Raw genomic sequence first — 21,991 nt, forward strand, 5'->3', positions numbered from 1 at the left:
GCTGAAAAACATCCCCACAGCATGATGCTGCCACCACCATGCTTCACTGTAGGGATGGTGCCTGGTTTCCTCCAAACATGACGCCAAACAGTTCAATCTTTGTCTCATCAGACCAGAGAATTTTGTTTCTCCTGGCCTGAGAGTCCTTCAGGTGTCTTTTGTCAAACTCCAGGTGGGCTGCCATGTGCCTTTTACTAAGGAGTGGCTTCCATCTGGCCACTCTACCATACAGGCCTGATTGGTGGATTGCAGCAGAGATGGTTGTCAATCGAGAAGGTTCTCCTCTCTCCACAGAGGAATGCTGGAGCTCTGACAGAGTGACCATCGAGTTCTTGGTCACCTCCCTGACTAAGGTCCTTCTCCCCCGTTCACTCAGTTTAGATGGGCGGCCAACTCTAGGAAGAGTCCTGATGGATCTGAACTTCTTCCATTTATGGATGATGGAGGCCACTGTGCTCAATGGGCAGCAGAAATGCAGCAGAAATGATTCTGTGCCCTTGTACATGTACATATGATTTCTTAGCTTTTCATTTTTAATAAATTTGCAAAAATCTCATAAAAAATGTTTTCACATTGTCATTATGGGGTGTTGTGTGTAGAACTTTGAAAGAAAAAAAGAATTTCATCTATTTCAGAATAAGTCTGTCACATAATAAAATGTGGAAGCCGTGAAGTGTTGTGAATACTTTCCGGATGCACCGTAAAGCTTCTTCTCTTCTTAAGCTGCTGGAGCTGTGAATGAAGTCACGTAAGCGGAGCAGCAGAGTTCAAAAGCATCAGGTCATAAATCTTTACATCTTTCCAGGTTAAATGTCTCAAAGATGAAAAAAAAAAACATGATTTAAGTTTTGGATGAAATGACTGATGGAGGTTATCATTCAGGTTTTCCCTTTTGAGGAGCAGACTGGAAAATGAAAATAGCTGTAGTGAAGCTCAGAGATGCTCAAAAATCATGATTAAAGGGGTCATATTGTACAACCTCTGTTTCTATGCATCTGCTTTTATATTTTCATGTGTTTGAGGGTTAAACAGCTTCAAAGCCACAGAATTCTGTGACTGAGCTCACAGAAATTCATCTGCTGTAAATATAATTTACACCTGACGCAGCTCATTTTAGCCTTCTGTGACATGCATAACACAAATACACCCACAAAATGCTTTCATTGGACCTCAGATTATTCAAAGCTGAACCTACTCAGTGGCTCAGGTTTAACACTCTATTCCAAAATTCAAGAAAGAAAGAAAAAAACCCTGGTATGTAAAGAAAAATTCTGACATCACGCAGCAATACCTGCAATTTATTTTATATATTAAATGAGTTGGTAAATAAATATATTAAAACCAGTGAAGTCAATTAATTAAAATATTTAATTGTGATTAATTGTCTGATTATCTTAACCCAAAATTAATCAAGATTATCTGCAAATTAAAGACACATTTTTTAATCTTCAATCCAAGATGCTTCTTAAGGTTTGTAATCATTATTTTTTTAAGACAACAGATTTATTTTTATTTATTTTCTTGTCTCATCACTTCATGCAGATTTTATTAAAAAACACTATTTTACTAATAAATGTTACTATTTGAGTAATAGTCACTGAACGATGTTTTACTTGTTTAAAATATATTCATTCACATTTTTGTTATTCTCATAGTTATTATTGCTGTTGCTGTTGTTGTTGCTGTTGTTGCTGCTGCTGCTGTTTGCCAAAAGATCTCCTTGAAATGTCTTCAAAAGTGGACCTTTTCTCTCACGGGGGAGACTTTTGACCTCCCTCTCTCACTCCGAGTCTGTGCACAGATTGTGAAAACATGAGTTAAGCAGACGACGGTGTGGAAAAACCCTTTCATTTTTGTGGAAATTGCTACCAGATTGGCTGGGAGGAAGGTAATATCACATGCACCATCCATCAGAAACAGATGATATCTATTTGAAGCAATGTGTGTTTTTAAAACTTTCACCATGGAGCTCTCACCCTGTGACCGCTCCGTGCTTCTGAAACAGAGCGAGACGCACACTGTTTAAAGAGCAGGCGTCAGTCTTATAGCGAAGCGGACAACGTGTATCGATGTATTTGGTGACTAATTAATCTGAGACAGATCAATTAAAAAATACCTTAATAGTAGATTAAGTTTGTATAGCGCTTCTCATCTGCTGCAACAAATCTCTAAGTGCTTCAAGGGTAAAAGACTGTGATAAAAGCTAAATAAATAAAATAATATAAATGATAAAAACCAATCAACTAAAATAAAATAATAAAATAAATTGAAAATAAGATTATAATAAAAGTGATAGCAGATGGACCACTCTAAAGGCTAACTGAAAGGCCTGCCGAGACTAAAACCAGTTTTAAAGACCTCATTGGAAGGGCTGGATTTTTTTGTGCCTTGAGTGTACGTTTCTATTCTCTTCCATTTTTTATTACTGTATGAACTTCGACAGCCCTTGTTAAGATAAACAGAGTACAGTTGATGAAGCTGTTGAGCGCACTGGATGTACAGTCTGAAAATGATGAAGTTTTGACAGTAGGTCAAAACGTGTGTGGCGGCGCCAAGGAATCCAGGGGCCCCCCAAATCAAATTCCGCATGGAGCCCCATAAAGTTTTGATCCGGCCCTGCTGCTGGCATGACTCCTCATTTTTTTGTATTGTGTCAACAACATTTAGCTCAGAATTTGTAAATGTGATGCTCTTGTCACATTACAAATGTTTCCTGTGAGTTTGTCAAAGGTTTTTACCTCCCATCAGAATAGTTATTAAAGCAGCATCGAGCCCGAGGAGGGTAAATATTTTAACTCTGCACGTCTGAAAATGAAATATATTTTTGTCCACTTCTTTTTATCCCACTTTGCAGAAAATGTTGCTGCGCACTGAGCGTAATAAATGAATATGATTAGTTTCATTCTAAAGTCTGTTTAGCGATTCTGAAGGCATTATTCTTTTTCCATTTATCTCAGCCACACAACACTAAAGCATAATTATCTCTTCATAGCAGACGCGCAGCATGCACAGCGGTGCACACTGCGTTCCATAGGATGTTTAATATAGTGATTGTTACTAGATGTTATGGGACTTTAATGATTAATTAATGGCTGCGGGTCTGCAGGCTGAAAAGGTGACAGCTGCTCGACTGAAAAAGGAAAACTTACAAGTATTTCTTCCTTCTGTTCCTACAACAAAGGCGTTTTTGCACCATTAAGTCTGAGCGAACTCCGAGTCATTAAGTCTGATTGTTGATTTTTCGGTGACTGCTCTTTAGAATTGTTTAGTTATTGATCAAGACGTTCTGCCGTGTAAATCATTTTCTTAATATCTCAGCTGTGGTTGACACGATATACAACTTTTAAGTGAGTGTATGAGATTAAATCCAAACACTCCTTTTTTCTGTCAGTGATAATTACATAATTATTATGAATAATGTTATTTACTGGTGTTAAATTCCAGAGTTTCTTTTGTTTTCACTCTTTTTACCTCTGTGATTTGTAATTTAAGTTGTAGTTAAGAACAGTGACTTGTTCTGATGTAAGTGTGTGTGTTATATTTATACAAAGCATTAGTGGTCAGAGGTTTACATACAGCCACCGCGGGCGTGCCTGTCATGTCATTATGGACATCTAATGTCTTTGAACTGTTCTTTTGTCAGGTTGGAATGATTCGACAGCAAACATCATTAATTACTCTAAAAAACAAGACATGGGTGCAAAAGTCTGAATTTATTTGGGATCTTCTCTATTCCACACAGGGTCAAAATTATACATACAGGCTCAAATATACACATACAGTCACTTAAATCTTTAAATAAGTGGTGATGAAGGTTCTACAGTTAGGGAATAACCCTGTTGTGTCTGATGATTTTCAGATGTTCATGCTGATTATACCATCATAAATAGAGCTTTACCAGCGCTGTGTAAGCGGAGTCAGTACACGTCACTGTAAAACAGCTAGTTGCAACCGTATAACGGCATGAACGTTTGCAAATCATCAGGCACAAGGGAGGCTATTCCCATTCTAATTCAATTCCATCGTTTGCACAGTTTATTTTGCTGTAAGTAATTCGGTCGGTGAGGCTTACCGTCGAGCGGAGGGAGCATCGCTCCAACAGCGGTCATTGCGCGGAGTAATCCATCAAATGATCAGATCCATCAAATGTGAAACAGTAATTCTTTATCAGAATCCATATCAGTACTTTCATATGGTAGCTTAATTTCGGCTCCGTCGGTACGCGACTTTCTCTTGCTCTCAGCTAACAGTGCTAACAGCTAGCATCGCGCAGCCGGTGTTCTGTCGAATTGTGCATCTCATCGCATAAACGATGCCGACAATACTGCACATGCATGCACAGAGGACAGGAATGACATCTGATCAGAACAGCGGTCAGGCCGCGGAGTAATACATCCAAATGTGAAATGGTCGAATATTTTGCCACCGTTACCCCAATATTATACGTTGTGAAATCTCACACGCTGAGGGACAATCAACCAAACATCAGTGGGGGTGTATGTATAATTAAATTTAATTTTTCAGTAGAATGTACCAGACATCAACATGCTCTACCAAACGGCTGAGCTGACCATTAAAGGGTTAATGATGTTTGATGTCCAATCATTCCACCCTGACAAAAGAACAGTTCAAAGACATCATTAAAAGACCAATAATTCATTCATTCATGACATTCCTGTCCACGATGAGTGCATGTAAACGTCTGCACACAGCTGCAGCATGTCCACGTGTTCACTGATGTTTTAGAACATCTGCTGTATTTTCTGATGACATATCTCAAAATATAATTATAGCTTTATTTTCATTTGGAGAATAAGCTGGTTTCAGAGCCAATTAGACAAAAAGACATTTCTTTAAAGTGTGGAGGACTTAAGCATTTTTAAACTTGATCACCTCATTTATTGACAATTAGCTCAAAATTGTTGAGAAACTGACTAAAACATCTAAACATGCCTCTTCTTATCATGGAAAATTTACCTAGAAGCCAAATTTGGATCCTGAACACACACACACACACACACACACACACACACACACACACACACACACTAAAAATAGCAGGTTCCTCCCGTTGATTTGATTGATCACTGATTGATCACTGATAGATCGTAGTAAATTTCACAGAAATCTTCTGCAGACTTTGTGACGGGTCCCAGAATCTCCTTCCTGCAGGAGTAAAGATTCAGACGTAGAGGGCAGCAGAGGTAACGCTGACTTGCACTCCTCGGCTGTGTCCACCGCTCTGCTCCATTAGCGTTCCGGCGGCTCTGAAACTGCAGATTAAGCTCCGCCTTATGTGCCACCTCACCTTGAACGAGGCTTATTTATACACAAGGGCGCCAGAGACAAATGTTACCTCTGCCTGCAGTCCAGGTGAGAGCAGGCGGCAGAAATCTGTGCCGCTCAGAAAAACCTGTGCCAGTCACTACTTTGCAAAAGCGGTGACCCCTGACCCCTGACCAATAAAGCAACAAAAATCCAACATCAGTGAAGTTAGTGTTAGTTTTATGATCATTAACCAAACTCAACTCATGTCTGTAAAATGCAATACCAAAATAACCTCTGGGGGGCAGTACAAAGATATACAAATGACAGCTGACCAGAACAACAGGAGAAAAAAATAATCCAAAGAAGATATTCTGCTGATTTTACTCTAATCTGCCCCCTGGTGGATGTACATTTTAATCCATCAGCGCCATAAAAACAGCACAGACACACGTAACACACGCTCGTTTCCTGCACGTTTGATGCTGAACTGAAAGTAGAGACGTACTGCATTAAAAATTACCCACAATGCCACATTTTAGAAGCCCCTACTTCAGCTGTTACTGGTGTTCCAATAACAGTGTTTCTGCAAAATATGAACACAAAATTATTGATATTTGTGCATGTGTGTTTGGAATGTGATTGGCTGGTGTTCGTATGTATTTATTTTTAATTAGCTTTTCTGTTTGAGTGCCTGCACAGCTTTGAACTTTTCTGCAGACCTTTGAATTTTTAAAATCTTGGTCAAGGAAAATCACATTTGTCTCATTACGAGTGATAAATGTGTCATTTTACTCACATGTATCGCAGGTGTGGGTTCTTGGAGAAAACACGAGGCTGGATCGTGTGCAGGTTGCTTTTCGTAATGGTTCTAAAAAAAAAAAGAATACAGGAGTGAAATTTATTCTGGTATAAAAATGAAAAGGACTAGGAAAGAAAAAAGCATCAAACAGACTTCAGTTCCTGTCATCCACAGAGACATGAGTTCTGGACTTCTGATCCCGCGTTCTGATGGACCTCTCTCCACATGTCCAGGCTGCCATCAGAATCTACAGCACATCTGGAAAGTATTCACTGTGTCCTCGTTTTGTTATGTAACAGTCTTATTCCAAAATGGAGCAAATTCTTTTTTTCCTCCTCAACATTCTCCTCACAACACCCCATAATGACAACATGAAAAAGTTTTTTATTTTTTCATTTTTGCAAATTTATAAAAACAAAACAAAGAAATCATATGTACATAAGTATTCACAGACTTTGTTCAATACTTTGGTGATGTTCCTTTGGCAGCAATAACAGTCTCAAGTCTTCTTGAATATGATGCCACAAGCTTGGTGCACCTATCTTTGGGCAGTTTGGTCCATTCCTCTTTGCAGCGCCATCAGGTTGGATGGGGAGTGACGGTGCACAGAAATTTTCAGATCTCACCAGAGATGATCAGTCAGATTCAGGTCTGGGCTCTGGCTGGACCACTCAAGGACATTCACAGAGTTGTCCTGAAGCCACTCCTTTGATATCTTGGCTGTGTGCTTAGGGTCATTGTCCTGCTGAAAGATGAACTGTCACCCCAGTCTGAGGTCAAGATCGCTATAGAGCAGGTTTTCATCCAGGATGTCTCTGTACATTGCTGCATTCATCTTTCCCTCAATCCTGACTAGTCTCCCAGTTCCTGCTGCTGAAAAACATCCCCACAGCATGATGCTGCCACCACCATGCTTCACTGTAGGGATGGTGCCTGGTTTTCTCCAAACATGACACCAAAGAATTCAATCTTTGTCCTATCAGATTCTTGGTCACCTCCCTGACTAAGGTCCTTCTCCCCTGATCACTCAGTTTAGACGGGCGGCCAGCTCTAGGAAGAGCCCTGGTGGATCTGAACTTCTTCCATTTACAGATAATGGAGGCCACTGTGCTCATTGGGACCTTCAAAGCACCAGAAATGTTTCTGTACCCTTCCCCAGACAATCCTGCTTCCAGACAATCCTGTCTCTGAGGTCTACAGACAATTCCTTTGACTTCATGCTTGGTTTGTTCTCTGACTGTCAACTGTGGGACCTTATATGTAGACATGTGTGTGTCTTTCCAAATCATGTCCAATCAACTGAATTTACCCCAGGTGGACTCCAATTAAGCTGTAGAAACATCTAAGGGATGATCAGTAGCAACAGGAGGCACCTGAGCTCAATTTAGAGCTTCATGGCAAAGACTGTGAATACTTATGTACATGTGATTTCTTAGGGTTTTTTTTTTTTTTTTTTACAAATTTTCAAAAATCTAAAAAACAAACAAACCTTTATTCACATTTCTCATTATGGGGTATTATGTGTAGAATTTTAAGGAAAAAATGAATTTCATCTATTTTGGAATAAGGCTGTAACACAGCAAAAATGTGGAACAAGTGAAGCACTGTGAATACTTTCTGGATGCCCTGTATGACACCTCAACGTAAATGTTGCTAATTTACATTAAAAGCAACAAGGATGAACAAATCAAAGTAAATAACCCTGAAAACCTGCACAAAGCTCGATCAAACTTGATTTTTGGCTACATTATTCTCTGAGCCCTGTGTGGGTGGAAAGAAGGGGCTCAGGGGCTCTCTGGTAATCTGAGTCTGAGACCGTGTGAAAGGAAGGCGTGAGGGTTCATCGCACTCTGCTGCAGACTTATTTACAGCAGGTCAGAACAAAACCAACAACAAATTGGCTTCTGGGTTGGTGGAAAAACATTTTTTTCTTTTAAAAAATGCAAACAAAAGAATGTTAGAAGCTTTCAGGGAATAAACATCAGTCAGTTTCAGAAGTCAGTGTCAGAATCGCGTACGTCTGAAGGTCTAAAGATGTGGAGTCTGATTTCAAATCCACTGCAGTTCCGGGTGAAGTCATGATGAAGTCACAAGTCCGGTTCACTCAGTCCAGTTGAAGGAACATCTGGACCCATTTGCCTAAAACATCACCTCGCCTCAGGTTCTGCTGTTGCTGTGCAGTCGGTTCCTGTTGAACCCAGGATGCTGGTGTGGTTGGGATGTCAGTGTGCACGTGCATGCTGGCGGGTGTCCATTCGTGACGATGCTGATGTCTCTCTCCCCGCGGAAATTCAGAAAGCTAAGGAGGGGGAGATGTCTTTGGTATCTCCTTTGATGGCTTCGGAGCCCAAAGCTGGAAACAGTGTTTCAGTTGTGGACCTCTATGCGCATACAACCTGACATTTGACCTATGACCTATGAACATAACCACCATCCAACTTTGTTGGTGGAGGAAATTAACAAGAGGCCGTGAACTGTCAAATGCCCTCCCAGCACCCTGGATAACATTCTGAACTGGACGAACTCATCAACTTTCATGCGTCCAACTCAAGTTATATAGTTTGTATGAGCCAAAATATCATTTTGCACTCACTGACCCCCCTGAACCTAATCAAGATTCAAATCAGACCACTGTTGCTATGGTGATTGTTTCCCCAACTGGGACTATCCATGTGTCAAATTCGGGCCCCTGGGCCTCAGAGATATTCCAGCAAATGTTGGACGATACTCCCGCGGATACTTTGTTGAGGCATCTGAGGGAAGCCAAGTTGAAGTATCTTCTGTCTTTTTAAATTTTTGGATCATTGGCAGTGAAGTAAGCAGCACTGTGTCTTAGTGGTTAGCACTGCTGCCTCACAGTGAGACGGCCCTGGGTTCGAATCCCACCTGAACCTTTCTGTGTGGAGTTTGCATGTCCTGCCGGTGTTTGGGTTCCCTCTGTGTGCTCAGTCGTCCTCCCACCTCCAAAGACATGCAGCTTCAGTCACCTGGAGACTTTAAATTGACTGTAGGTGTGAGTGACTTTGTGTATTTGTGTTTTGGTAGACTGGCGATCTGTCCAGGGTAGACCCTACTACTTGCACTCCAGGCTCCCCCTTAATTAATTTAAGTGGGCTGGAAAAATGAATGAATGAATGAATGACAGTGAAGCACTGAAATGTATTTTGTAGAGCTCAGTGTATTCAACTCTAATACTGTATTATCGTTCTTAGTATCAACAGGGGATATAGCCGAGGCCACGCCCAAACATTTGCGACCACATCTCAAACTCAGCAAACCACAGCAACAGTGATCTGATCTGAACATCACTTAGGTCACAGGGTCAAAGAGGGCAAAGTGGTATTTTGGCTCATAGTGACTATATTATTTGAACTCTACATGAGAAAGATTGACACCACCTACAACTAACTGCAAGACACCTGACAGACACCAGATGACCTCACTATGACCTCTCCAGTCCAGATCTTTACCCAGAGTTGGGGTGGGCATTCATAGAGCTCATGGCTTCTCGTGTTGATAGTGTTGTCCACGTTTCTGGTTCTGTATTTGGTAAGAAGGCTCTACTACATTGTACAATTAGTGGAAAATGACGTGCCAGTCACAGCTGGCAGGCAGACCTGTCTGCCACCTGTCATTGGTTCTAAAAAATCTGGATGAATGGCCGGAATAGCTAAAAGACATAAATGTGAATCGAACCAATTTTGATATAAACTCGACCAGTTGTAACTATAACCAATTTCCAACACAAACCAGTGCTGTCCTAGAATGAAGCAGCAGCAATGTTCCATTACAACACAATCTCAGTGCCATCATACCGAGTTTCAAAATTAGGGTTGTACTTCTTTGTTTTTCCCAGCAATTTTGCTTAACTTCATCAAAATCTGCCGTTTTCTAATCTCACCGCACCACTTTTCCCTGGTGCTGTTGTTTGGCGAAATCATGCAGATTGTCTACATATTGTGATATCTCCAGAATGTGAGAATCACATTGCACTAGTTGAATCTCCTTTGGCACAGTTATTAGTGGAACAACCAACATCCTACAGTCATATTTAAAAAAAAAATGTTTTCGGGGAGAAATTCATATATAGATGGTATAGACTGCTGTAAAGACTCAAGGCCTTTGCAGTCTTTATTCATTCTTCTGTGCAGTAAACTGTACTTGTTGGATCTGAGGAACTTGGGCTCCAAGATTTTTTCTTGACTCTTGACGTTGTTCTGATTTTAGAGAAGACAAAACAGGCAAAGTTGCTTGAAACGTTCTCCAACTGCATATGAAAAAGGCAAAATGTTTGACACCCCCCCACCAACCCCCCTCATCATTGCACCTTCCTCAGAGGTGTAGCATCATCGTCCTCTAAATATGTGGTGGGAGCAGAACAGCACAAAGAAGAGGCTATTTAATTTCAGCTAGAAAATGAGTTGAGCTGGTGGGGGGGCGTTCTCTTCATGGGGAGCATACAGTACTTAATATTGCTTTTAATCATCACAGCAATTTAATACAAAAAAAAAGAAAATCACTTAAATGTCACAGCAGGATGCTCTTCTGTCGGGTTTTACACGAGCTCAACAATTAACTCTGCTCACGCTGTCCATGGAACTCCTCAGTAATTACGACACGTTGACTAATAAACTAATCGCTATAAAATGAAGCAGCACAGATAAAAACCCACCAAGGAAACTCTGACTTACAGTCTCTGTAAACCGGTGTAGAGCTCCATGTCCACATCTCGCAGCGTCTGGAGATCGGACCAGTTCTCAATGTGTCTGTGAAGAAAAACCAACCACAAATCAGTCTGTGAAACTTTCATCACACAGTCATGTGGTTTGACGTTTGTTCTGTACGCAGCAGTGATTACAAAACCTCACATTTTTCATAGTCCAATCTGATACAGTACTACAGAACCATTTGGTCCTTTCAGCTTGACGTTTGTTGCTGAGATCTGGATGCTGCCCTCAGTGATGGAAAAGTGGCTCAATGTCTCTAGAACATTGTGTCTGTGAGGTAGTTCCACAGGGATTTCAACGTCAGACCCACACAACTCACAGATCAACCCACTGTCTCAGACACTGTCAGTTATTCAAGTACCTCCACCTTGGAAGTGACCCAGCAGCTCTGGGAATCCCGACCCCACGTACAGACCAGCGATTCTGAGCTCTACTTTGGCCTTAAGGCACCTGAAGGCCCCTTTTTTTTCTCCATGCTTTGGCCTTGGTCTTAGATGCCTCAGGCACTGAGGGTTCAAAGCCTCGACCATCTCAAACAAAATTCAGGGAATTTTCATGATACATCTACGTTTACTACAAACAACTGCTGTAGTCCAGCAGATAATCTAAAAATCATGCATTTTGTGATATAAGCACCAACTTTGTTGTGGTGATTCTCATAGTATTATGTAGCATCTTTGATCAGTTGGCCACTTGAAAATTCAAGATGGGGCTCATTTTCCAAGATGACCACCAAAACGACCGATCAAAAGTGGTTTTTTGCATAGAAATGCTCCGATTTGATTGATTAAAATGATATTGTTGTCAAATTCCCTTTTGTTATATTTTATATGGTATTCATGGTATTTATTAGCTTTTATTTTGCTTATGTGACAAATTAGAGTGAAAATTATTATATTTAGTATTGATGTTTTCCACCCAGCAAGTGAAACTGTTGTTTAGTGTCAAACATATTGTGTTGTTATCTTTAATACCTGCAGTCAACACGGTCAAATGGCAGTTTATGTCACTGAGGTTCATATTGTTGTTGGAACATGACAAATTAAAATCAACATGCCTGAATACCTACAATTTCACACCAAGGTCACACAAATCAAATAAGTAATGAGATTTATTTTTTTTTAACTTAAAATGATTCTGGGGTCAGTTTGGCAGCCATCTTGAAATTAGATGCCATCTTGGATTTCACTGGCACTCTAAAACAGATTTATTGTGATCAGAGCGCTTCAATGCAAATGTTAATTTTTGGTAGGCTGCTTTGGTGGCCATCTTAGTAAATCTTGAAGTTTCAAGTGGCCAGTTGACCAGGTTTGTGGGAATCATCAAGCCAAATTTGGTGCTTGAACAAGCATTTACATGATTTTGCTGTAACACTGGTGTAATCTGCTCCACTACGGTTCTTCAATGTTTTTACATAAAAGTCCATGCTGTCTCTTTTTTATGTGAACCTCCATCTTCATATGAACCGTTTTTATCTTTTATTTTGTTTATGCCTTAGGGCATGAATTTATTTTGAGGCTTTGGGGCTCAAAGCCTTGAAGGAGTCAAGGGCTCCCCCTTGAAGGTCCAAGGCTGTGCCATGGAGGTCAAAGCCTTGGCTCCTGGTGTCAAAACCTTGGCCTTGTGGGTTTGAGCCTTAACTACAACACTAGGATGAACCTCAGACCTGGAGGACGACACTTTGGGGTGGGTAGAAACAACTGCATAGTCCAGGAACTGGTCCAGGATTAGCCAGTCTGGATGCCCCGTGTGTTTGCCCCAAGACTCACCACAATTAATGTCTTAACTTAGGTCTCCTCAAAATATTCAATCAAAAATTTAGCGCAGATACTTTGGATTCAGACTTGGTGTCGGGTCTTCCCCGACTGCACTCTGAGATGATGAACGCGGCGCTCACTGGAGCTAGCTCGTCTTGTTCAACCCAAGTCAGAAAATTTAATAAAATTCAAAGCTCATATCAATATTGTAACCCTGATCTAAATTTGTCGGCTGCTGTGGGCCTTTCTGGACGCTAACGTTTGCAGCATGGCCTTGTGGGAGCCCGGCAGAAGAAACAGCATCATGACTCATGTTGGAACCAGCAGCGTATGGCAACATATCAGAAGAAACAAATCACTTCACTCTGAACATCTGTTTACCCCGGAGACCTCCTGCTGGCCCCGTCAATAGGTACGCAAAGATCGCTTAGAGCTGCCATTTGTCCATCTGTCTTCTGAGGACTGATTCATCACCAAAGCACATTTGCATATTTACTCTCTTTTCTCTTTGCTCAGTTTGTCCACTCTCGCATCTTACAGTGAACAAGCAATTTCTTTCATTATTGGTCAGTCTGATTGCTGAGTTCATTTAACGTCAGACAAACTTTAGAAACCAATGAAATGTTGTCACATTATCTCCAACTAAAAGCTGAAAATAGAAATGCTGTGAGATAGTTAAATCAACATATTTTAATATAAAGTAAACATACTGTATTTAAAGCATCTGACCTTCTTATCTCGTCATCAGGACGTTTTACATTTTGTCACTTTTCGTGTGGGTGCTTCAACAAGTGAATGAACGATGACTTACACAGTGTGTATCAAAAGGTCATTTTGTTGAATGATACATAACATGAGAACAACAGAACGACGCGGCGAGATGGTCGGTCAGCAGCGACTGATGAATAAATATTGCTGCTCAGCTGAGAAGCTACGTACCCAGGTAGCAGGCCAGATTACCAAGGTATTGTCTTACCTCACCCAAAATATACACCTTAGTTTAAAACAGCCTAGACAGGTTTATTTTGCCATATGTTAGACTACACCCCTCTGGTCTAGACTATAATCCTTGAGTCCAGATTATATCCCTACAGTCCAGATTATACCTCTCTAGCACAGACTATACCCCATGGTTCCAGACTATCTCCATCAAATCCAGACTATACTCCCTAAATACGGACTATGCCCCTCTAGTGCTGACTATACTCCAGTCTAAACTGTACTCTTCTAGTGCAGACTATATTCCAATCCAAACTATACTCCTTTCACACAAACTATACTCCTCTAGTATGTATTTCAATGCCTAGATAGTTTACCCATCATAATTACAAAAAGTACTATATAACTGCAACACAGAAGATTAACATTTATGTTCCACTCAACTGTGAAGCTCTATAACTTAATATAACTATAAATACTTGTACAGGAGATATGCACTATGTACAGTTGTATGTAAAAGTTTGGGGACCCCTGATAATTTCCATGATTTTCCTTTATAAATCACTGGTTGTTTGGATCAGCAATTTCAGTTAAATATATCATATAGCAGACAAACACAGTGATATTTGAGAATTGAAATGAAGTTTATAGGATTTAGAGAGTGTGCAATAATTCTCTAAACAAAATTAGTCAGGTGCATAAATTTGGGCACCCCAACAGAAAAAATACATCAATATTTAGTAGAGCCTCCTTTTGCAGAAATAACAGCCTCTAAATGCTTCATATAGCTTCCAATGAGAGTCTGGATTCTGGTTGAAGGTATTTTGGACCATTCTTCTTTACAAAACATCTCAGGTTTGTTGGTTTCTGAGCATGGACAGCCCGCTTAAAATCACACCACAGAGTTTCAATAATATTCAGGTCTGGGGACTGAGATGGCCATTCCACAACATGGTACTTGTTCCTCTGCATGAAGATTTTGAGCAGTGTTTAGGGTCGTTGTCTTGTTGAAAGATCCAGCCTCAGAGCAACTTCAACTTTGTCACTGATTCATGAACACTGTTCTGAAGATTCTGCTGATACTGACTGTAATCCATGTGACCCTCAACTTTAACAAGATTCCCAGTACCTGCACTGGCCACACAGCCACAGAGCATGATGGAACCACCTCCAAATTTTACTGTAAGTAGCAAGCGTTTTTCTTGGAATGCTGTGTTCTTTTTCAGCCATGTATACCGCCCCTTGTTATGTCCAAATAACTCAACTTTCGTTTCATCAGTCCACAGCACCTTATTGCAAAATGAAGCTGGATTGTCCAAATGTGCTTTAACATACCTCAAGCGACTCTGTTTGTAGCGTATACACAGAAAAGGCTTCCTCTGCATTACAGCATCATACAGCATCTCTTTGTGCAAAGCGCGCTGTATAGTTGAACGATGCACAGAGACACTATCTGCAGCAAGATCATGTTGTAGGTCTTTGGAGCAGGTCTGTGGGTTGACTATAACTGTGATTGCTCTCATGATTGGATTCACCTGTGTAAGGACGTCAAGGGTCAATGAGCTTACCAAACCAATTTTGTGTTCCAATAATTAGTGCTAAACGTATTCAAATCAATAAAATGACAAGGGTGCCCACATTTATGCACCTGCCCAACTTTGTTTAAATAATTATTGCACACTTTCTGTAAATACTATAAACTTCATTTCACTTCTCAAATATCAGTGTGTTTGTCTGCTATATGATATATTTAACTGAAATTTCTGAAACTGAAATTACAACCAATGATTTATAAAGGAAAATCATGTAAATTATCAGGGGTTGCCAAACTTTTGCATACAACTGTAGTTTCTCCTTTACTGCCAAAAAGTCTATAAGTTCTTCAGAGTTGTCATGGGTATCTTGGTGGCTTCCCTCACTTATCTCCTGCATCGTGCATGCCCCCTCAGGATTTAAGGATGACCTGCTTCAAATAGATTTACCCTCCTCTGTCAAATTCTTTATGTCTTCATGACTGATTTAAGTGAAACCTTGAAATCAACTCTGCACGTTTTGCCAACTGTCTTTGGGGGAATAACTTGTACCTGAACAGCAGAAAACGGTCCGATTGCTTCTGGACCCTTCAATCTGTCATTTTCACATGGTTCCCCTCACATGGTTGTAGTTACGCTCACGTTAAAGCAGCCAGTCTGTGCTGCCACTTACTTTAAACACTCATATGTCGCTGTGACATCAAACTGAAACAACACGAACGTGTTTATTTGGATCAAAGTCTCTCGGCAGCTTTGGGAGCTGGTGGCTCTCCGGCATCCCGCCCCAGACACGACTCGGGATCTGTTTTTGGAAACACTGATTCACTCGTTCATCCAAGCGTGTGGGAGCGATGCTGATTCATTGAAGAGCTGAATTAAACACAAAGCCTCTGCCGGCGTTCATCACATTACTGACAGCATCACTGATGCGCTCGCTGCCACAGCGCTTTTTTTTTTGTTGTTGTTGTTTTTTAATGTGTTCTCTTGAGGGAAAAATCCCTGCTGAATCCTCAAAAGCAAACCCACACAGCCTCTTGGAAATTAAGTCTATTCGCATTCAAAATATAACTGATCAAAACAGCCTGCTTTTAGTATTAAACGGGTCAATAAACACAAAAAAATTCTGGATTTAAAATAGTCTATAAAACCCTAAATTTTGAATGAATTCTGCCTGAAAACATTTAGATACATAAATCCTGCAGCGTGAATCATGGAACGATGTGCTTCAGACGGGAGCAGAAAATATATATATTTTAAAACCTGCTTTAAAAGAACCTTGAATAAAGCAGCTCTTCTGTCTAAAACCAAAATAAATCCACATAAAAAAACCTCCCACATGAGGAGGCACAGAATGTGGAGGGTCTGAAATCTGACTTTGGAGATGGAGTTTTGATTATTTTTCAATCCACAGCACCAAATCGCGACATAAATCACCAGAAGGCTGAGACCTTAAACCGTCCCTGTGAGGAAACACGATGTGACCACCTGTACGGTACTTCCTCCCAAAATGATCAATCATAAAAATAACTGGTGGGTTAATTGATTATTTCAAATAAAAGCAGCAGTGGCAGAGCGGACACACCGTCCGGACCACTGCTCCTCTCTTTCTGCCTCCCCCACCCTCCCCCTCTGTCCCCTTTCCTTCCTGATCTTGGCAGTGTGTGAGGAGTCAGACCTCTTACCCACACAAACCATCAATGTTTGCCTGCCAGGACCCAGAAAGAGCTGCAGCGCTGCAGCAGCCTCCTACGCACTGTGCCTCCAAAGTGTGAGCGCACACAAATACAAAGACAAGCTCACAGGTGCTGCAAAAAAAGAAAAGACACACAGTTATTCAAGCATCTGCAACGCCCACTTCACACCGGAGCCCGGTAATGCCAAAGGGGCGGGGCAAGAAGGTCACTGGTGCAGTGGCACCGCACGGGATCTGTCACACCACCTGTGCCAATGTTTTTTACGCAAACCGTTCCCATTAGAATGGAATCTTTCTGATCGGTGAATCCACTCGTTTTGTTTACTTGCATATATAAACTCCATCATTCTGATCACAGTTTAAAAAAATAATCAAATATTTTGGGGTCATTTTAAACTTTATTACAAAATCAAAAAATAAAAACATCTGCATTCATGGGAGGTGATGGTCTTGTGGTTAAGCATTGGGCTTGAGACCAGAAGATCCTCAGTTCAAATCCCAACCTGACCAGAAAATCACTAGGGCCCCTGGGCAAGGTCCTTAATCCCCTAGTTGCTCCCGTTGAGTAGTGAGCGCCTTGTATGGCAGCACCCTCACATCAGGGTGAATGTGAGGTGGCATTGTAAAGCCCTTTGAGCATCTGATGCAGATGTAAAAGCGCTATATAAATGTAGCCCATTTATTTATGCATTATTGTTTTAAAAATTCTCATGGCCCACCTGCAGTGCATTCACAGCCCAGCAGGGGGCCGTGACCCACACTTAGCACTGGTTAACTTGTGATGTAATTAAACTGATCAGATTCACATGTTTAACCGTCACTCAACACAATCATATCTGTCATCTTGACATTTAATTTCCACAATGATTAAAGTGATTGCAGTCAAACAAAACAAACCCTCTCATCCCAACGATTCCAATCAACTACTTTTTAATTCTTTGAACATATGTCACCAGCGTTACATCACTAAGCGCCAGATGAACAGAACGTCATACAACAAGTGATCTGAGCAAGCACTGACTCGGCTAACAGGCACTTAAATTTTCCTGTTGAAGAAATATGACCACATTTTCACCTCTTGTTATTCTGACTGACGTTCTGATCAGATCATCCAACTGTGTCATTCTGATTGATAAGTTTGTATGAGACGGTTCTGTTCAGATTCACAATCACTCAGATCATCAACGGACCATCAGGTTCCACGTAAGCACATAACTAGTGGTGTCAGCGTGCCGCTCAGTCTCATGGTTTGGTTTTTTCATGATACTACCACAAAAATGTATTATATTTTTGTGACGCGGTCATCCGTCACTGACTAATTTTAACACTAGCCCTAATCATAACACCAAGTAACCCCCAAATGTCGTGATCAGGAACTTGGCATGAGATCGGGTTGTTGTGTGACACTAATAATAAAAACCTAAATATCTAACATTAAAACTGTAAAAGTAATTTATTGAATAAAATCACCAACTGGGATGGCTGCAGTAACACAGAATGTATCATTTGCTCACAAACGAGATTAAGAGCCTCATTTTCAAAACAGCTACAAGCTAACTAGCCAAATTAGCATAGATAGCTATTTTAGTGACCAGGCTGGCTCACCACACTATTTATAAATTAACAATAGTGTGATGTCAATGTATTTAAGTATTGATAGTCTTACAAATGACTGCAAACTACGATATTATTCTATCATTAGCATTTATTTTTTGACTGCTCATGGCTAGCTAATTTTAGATACAGCTTACTTTTATTACTGCAGAGGCCCACAGCAGCTGTGGCTAATGATTGCTAGGTTGATGCAAATCTGTGTGCTAAAGTTTACTAAAAGTGAACTCAGTTTGTGTAAGTTAGCTGTGAAGTTGTTCGTGCTAATCATAGTTGTTCAGGCTGTGACATTAGCTTATGTCTGATAATTAGCGACATGCTGTCAACAGTACATGTAAATCTGTCAGTGAACTTCCAGCCTCACCTACTTGCACATTAAACCGTCATGGCTAATTTCCCAGCATGACAACAGCCTAATCCTGGAATTTCAAACCACGCGTAGGCAAGCATTGTGCAGAAATCTGTCCACGACGCTCTGATTCGATGTGTGCATCTGTAACATTTCACCTTGTGGCTAATGTATTCAAGCTTGGTGAAAGCTAACCTGTCATTAAGACGGCAAGAGAAAGGCCTCCTGGGGTTAGCTAGCTGCATCTTCAGCATTTACATTCAGCCCAAAGCTGTCGCCCGAGAATGGGCTGTGATTAGAGGATGGTTCTCCTGGTGCGTTTGAGGTGTAAGAGGCTTGAATTGATTGCCGTGTTTGGTTTCAAACACATGAAACATTCATGAAGCGCCATTTACTGAAGACACAAAGCGCGGTGTGTGTGGGAGTGAAAGCTGACAGAACACGATGCGCTTCAGACTGCCGCCGCAGACGCCGTGCTGACATGGAAACAGACAGCGTGTTTGTGTATTAAGTTGTCTTTGATGCATGTGTGTGTGTGTGTGTGTGTGTGTGTGTGTGTGTGTGTGTGTGTGTGTGTGTGTGTGTGTGTGTGTGTGTGTGTGTGTGTGTGACACCAGAGCCCAGAGTTGAAAGGAATAAGTGATGTGGCGGCGCTTGGCGTGAAGGCGCAGGCATCACCAGGGAGCGATGTGACCGCACGGCCTCCGGTCTGTCATTGCTCAATTTGTTATGTCCGTGGCAGCGGCAACACACCACAGGTTTAACGTGTCAACGTGAAACCGCTGCTGGAGCGATGCATCAATTTGTCCAGTGAGAAGGTCGCAGGTCACCAGTCGGGTACGAACGTACAATCATGACGCCCTTTTTTTCTGTTCATTATAAAGTAATTATCCACAAATGAATCCAATCCATTAATGGAATATTATATTAAATACTGAGAAACCGCTCAGCTGGAGGAGCGCGAACCGCTAATTGATGGATTTGATCCCAGTTGCAGCTGAGTATCAAAGTATCTTTGAGCAACACAGTGAACCTCAGAATTGCTCGACCTTGAGGCAGTTGCTGTGCAGCTGTGATGTCATACAGACTCAGAAAAGCCCACGTGCCCACAGATGAGTCACACTTTTGTTTTTACCGCTACAGCAAGCCAGCAATGACAAACAAAATTTCCTTGTGTGGTTCCGCTCCTCAAGATGTCGGGATTTTATTCCACATAAACGACACATCGCAGGTACAACTGCAATTGATTATTCAATGAATAATTGATGATTAATCAAATCACCAATTAATTTCATAATCAATTAATCATTCTGAGTCACTTTGAAGGGGAAAAATAGCCTTTATGAAATGATTTCAGCTTCTCAAATATAAATATGTTGTTTCATCATCTCTGATAATTATCTTAATAGTAGAACCCGACTAATATGGATTTTTGGGGGCTGATACGATACGAATATTGGGGAGTAAAAATATGTACAATACTGACACATCCTCTGATATATATAAAATACTGTGCAAATGTTTTATGCAAATTTAATGTATCCCAAAAGCATTAAAAAATATGAAAACCTGATTAATATTCATAAATAAATGAAATGTGTGATGAATTTCAACTTTAATGATAACTGATTTGAAAATTGGATTTTATTTACGTGTGATTTTTTTTATATAATTCACAACAGATTACAAATCGCAGGACCTCAAAAATTATTTTAACAAAAACGCAACTTAAAGTATGAGTAATTGTGTTTTACAATCATTTAATATTTCATGATCATTTACAACCATGTTAGTGTGGTATTCTGCTGGACAGTAAGTACACTTACAAAGAAATTATTATGATTATAGAATTTAAAACAATATAGCTCACATATTCACTTTTGTTTAACTGATTTAATGTTGACATGCTGATAAAAAGGGAGGGGGGGATCAAATGATACTTTTATCATGAATCTGGGATGCCTAAAATCTTTGCACAGTACTGTACATGTAAAATGCCAATGATTACTACCATTTGCTTATGGCAAAGAAATTTAATTGGAGTTTGATGTTTTACAGTTTAAACATGAACTTTATTATAGCTAACTTTAAATACAATCAACCAACGTCCATCACGCTGCCTTCACTCAGATTGACAGTCACTCCGTAATTCCATAGAATACACTTCTTGTTGATTTTGGCCGCGCCTAACTGGTGGCATAGCGACCATTTGTCTCTTGTCACTGTATCCTTATGGTCACATTATCTACTGTTGGACAGTATGTCCCATGACCTCGTCCTCAGACCACTTGATAACTTCATATCTCCATCTGGGGCAACAGGTGTCATGATACATACTGTTCTTTGCTTAGCACGCCACATAAGACACAGACAGAACACGGTTTTGATATGACACATACCATTCAGATAAAAAATGCGAGCATGTCACCCGCATACAAATGAAAGACTTTCCAACCAATCATAGTTCTAATGATCCACACACAGGGCAAGGCCCGTCCACCTGGGGGTGGGCCAAGAGCAGGCTTAAAAATGTAGGCGGAGCGCTATGTCGGGACTCTTGTATACAACTCCTGGGGGGGGGGGGGGTGCTGCAGGAGCCCAGCGCTGTCGTAATGACTCTCTGTTCATTCTGTGAAGGTATCCTTTTAATGCAACATCTGATTTTGAAGTTTGTTTCCTGTCAGTCTTTAAGTCTTCAAGTTCGCCCACCACATTAAGAAAATCAGGCAAGAAAATCCCCTACAAACGAGGACGACAAGCAGTTGGTGTTTGTCACTTGATGGGCGTTCCGGGGCGTGGCCAGCTTGCGCTTACTTGCCAATAATGCACATAATGTTTAATGGTATATCACACAGGAGAGAAATATCCGACAATGTCACTGAGTTTTTCCTCCATGCTTGACTGCTTAACGGAACCAAAGTTTGCTTGATTTGTTTCAGTCCAACATCTTTTACAGTGCAGTTCCTGTGTCACTAGCATGCTAACATCTCTGTAAGACGTGTTCTGAATCACTTCAGAGGTGTAATCTGGTTACTTAAGATTCAGAAGGATTTATTTCTCACGAACATCTACAAAATATATGAGAAAAAATGGCAAACATATTAAATTTATACAGAAATACAACTGTTTTGACCCATACTCAGATCAGCAGTCGCTGTGTCGTGCCACTCATCATTTGCATAAAACAGACTTCACGTCCATTTTGGCCCCGCCTACCTGGCTGCATAGTGACCACCATCTCTTGTTTCTGCAAAACACCCACTCTGATTGGAAATGAACGGCAAGTCCTCGCTTTCCCTCAGTCTCTTGTTGTTAA

General features: G+C 40.8%; 1 protein-coding gene across 2 annotated transcripts in view; it reads right to left on the reverse strand.

Annotated features, from left to right (window-relative positions):
- The window catches only part of LOC117516329 (NT-3 growth factor receptor-like), a 442,081-nt gene that overhangs the window by 302,982 nt on the left and 117,108 nt on the right, over positions 1-21,991 (reverse strand). For both annotated transcript variants that reach the window (XR_004562366.1, XM_034177281.1), the window contains exons 2-3: positions 10,759-10,833; positions 6,065-6,136 (exon numbers count right to left, since the gene is read on the reverse strand). Coding sequence is in view for 1 of the 2 variants with exons in the window: in XM_034177281.1 (XP_034033172.1) it covers positions 6,065-6,136; positions 10,759-10,833 (147 nt within the window). In the remaining variant the exon portion in view is untranslated. The remainder of the gene's footprint in view (positions 1-6,064; positions 6,137-10,758; positions 10,834-21,991) is intronic.

The sequence above is a fragment of the Thalassophryne amazonica genome, chromosome 8 (assembly GCF_902500255.1).
Source record: "Thalassophryne amazonica chromosome 8, fThaAma1.1, whole genome shotgun sequence".
Classification (NCBI taxonomy): domain Eukaryota; kingdom Metazoa; phylum Chordata; class Actinopteri; order Batrachoidiformes; family Batrachoididae; genus Thalassophryne; species Thalassophryne amazonica.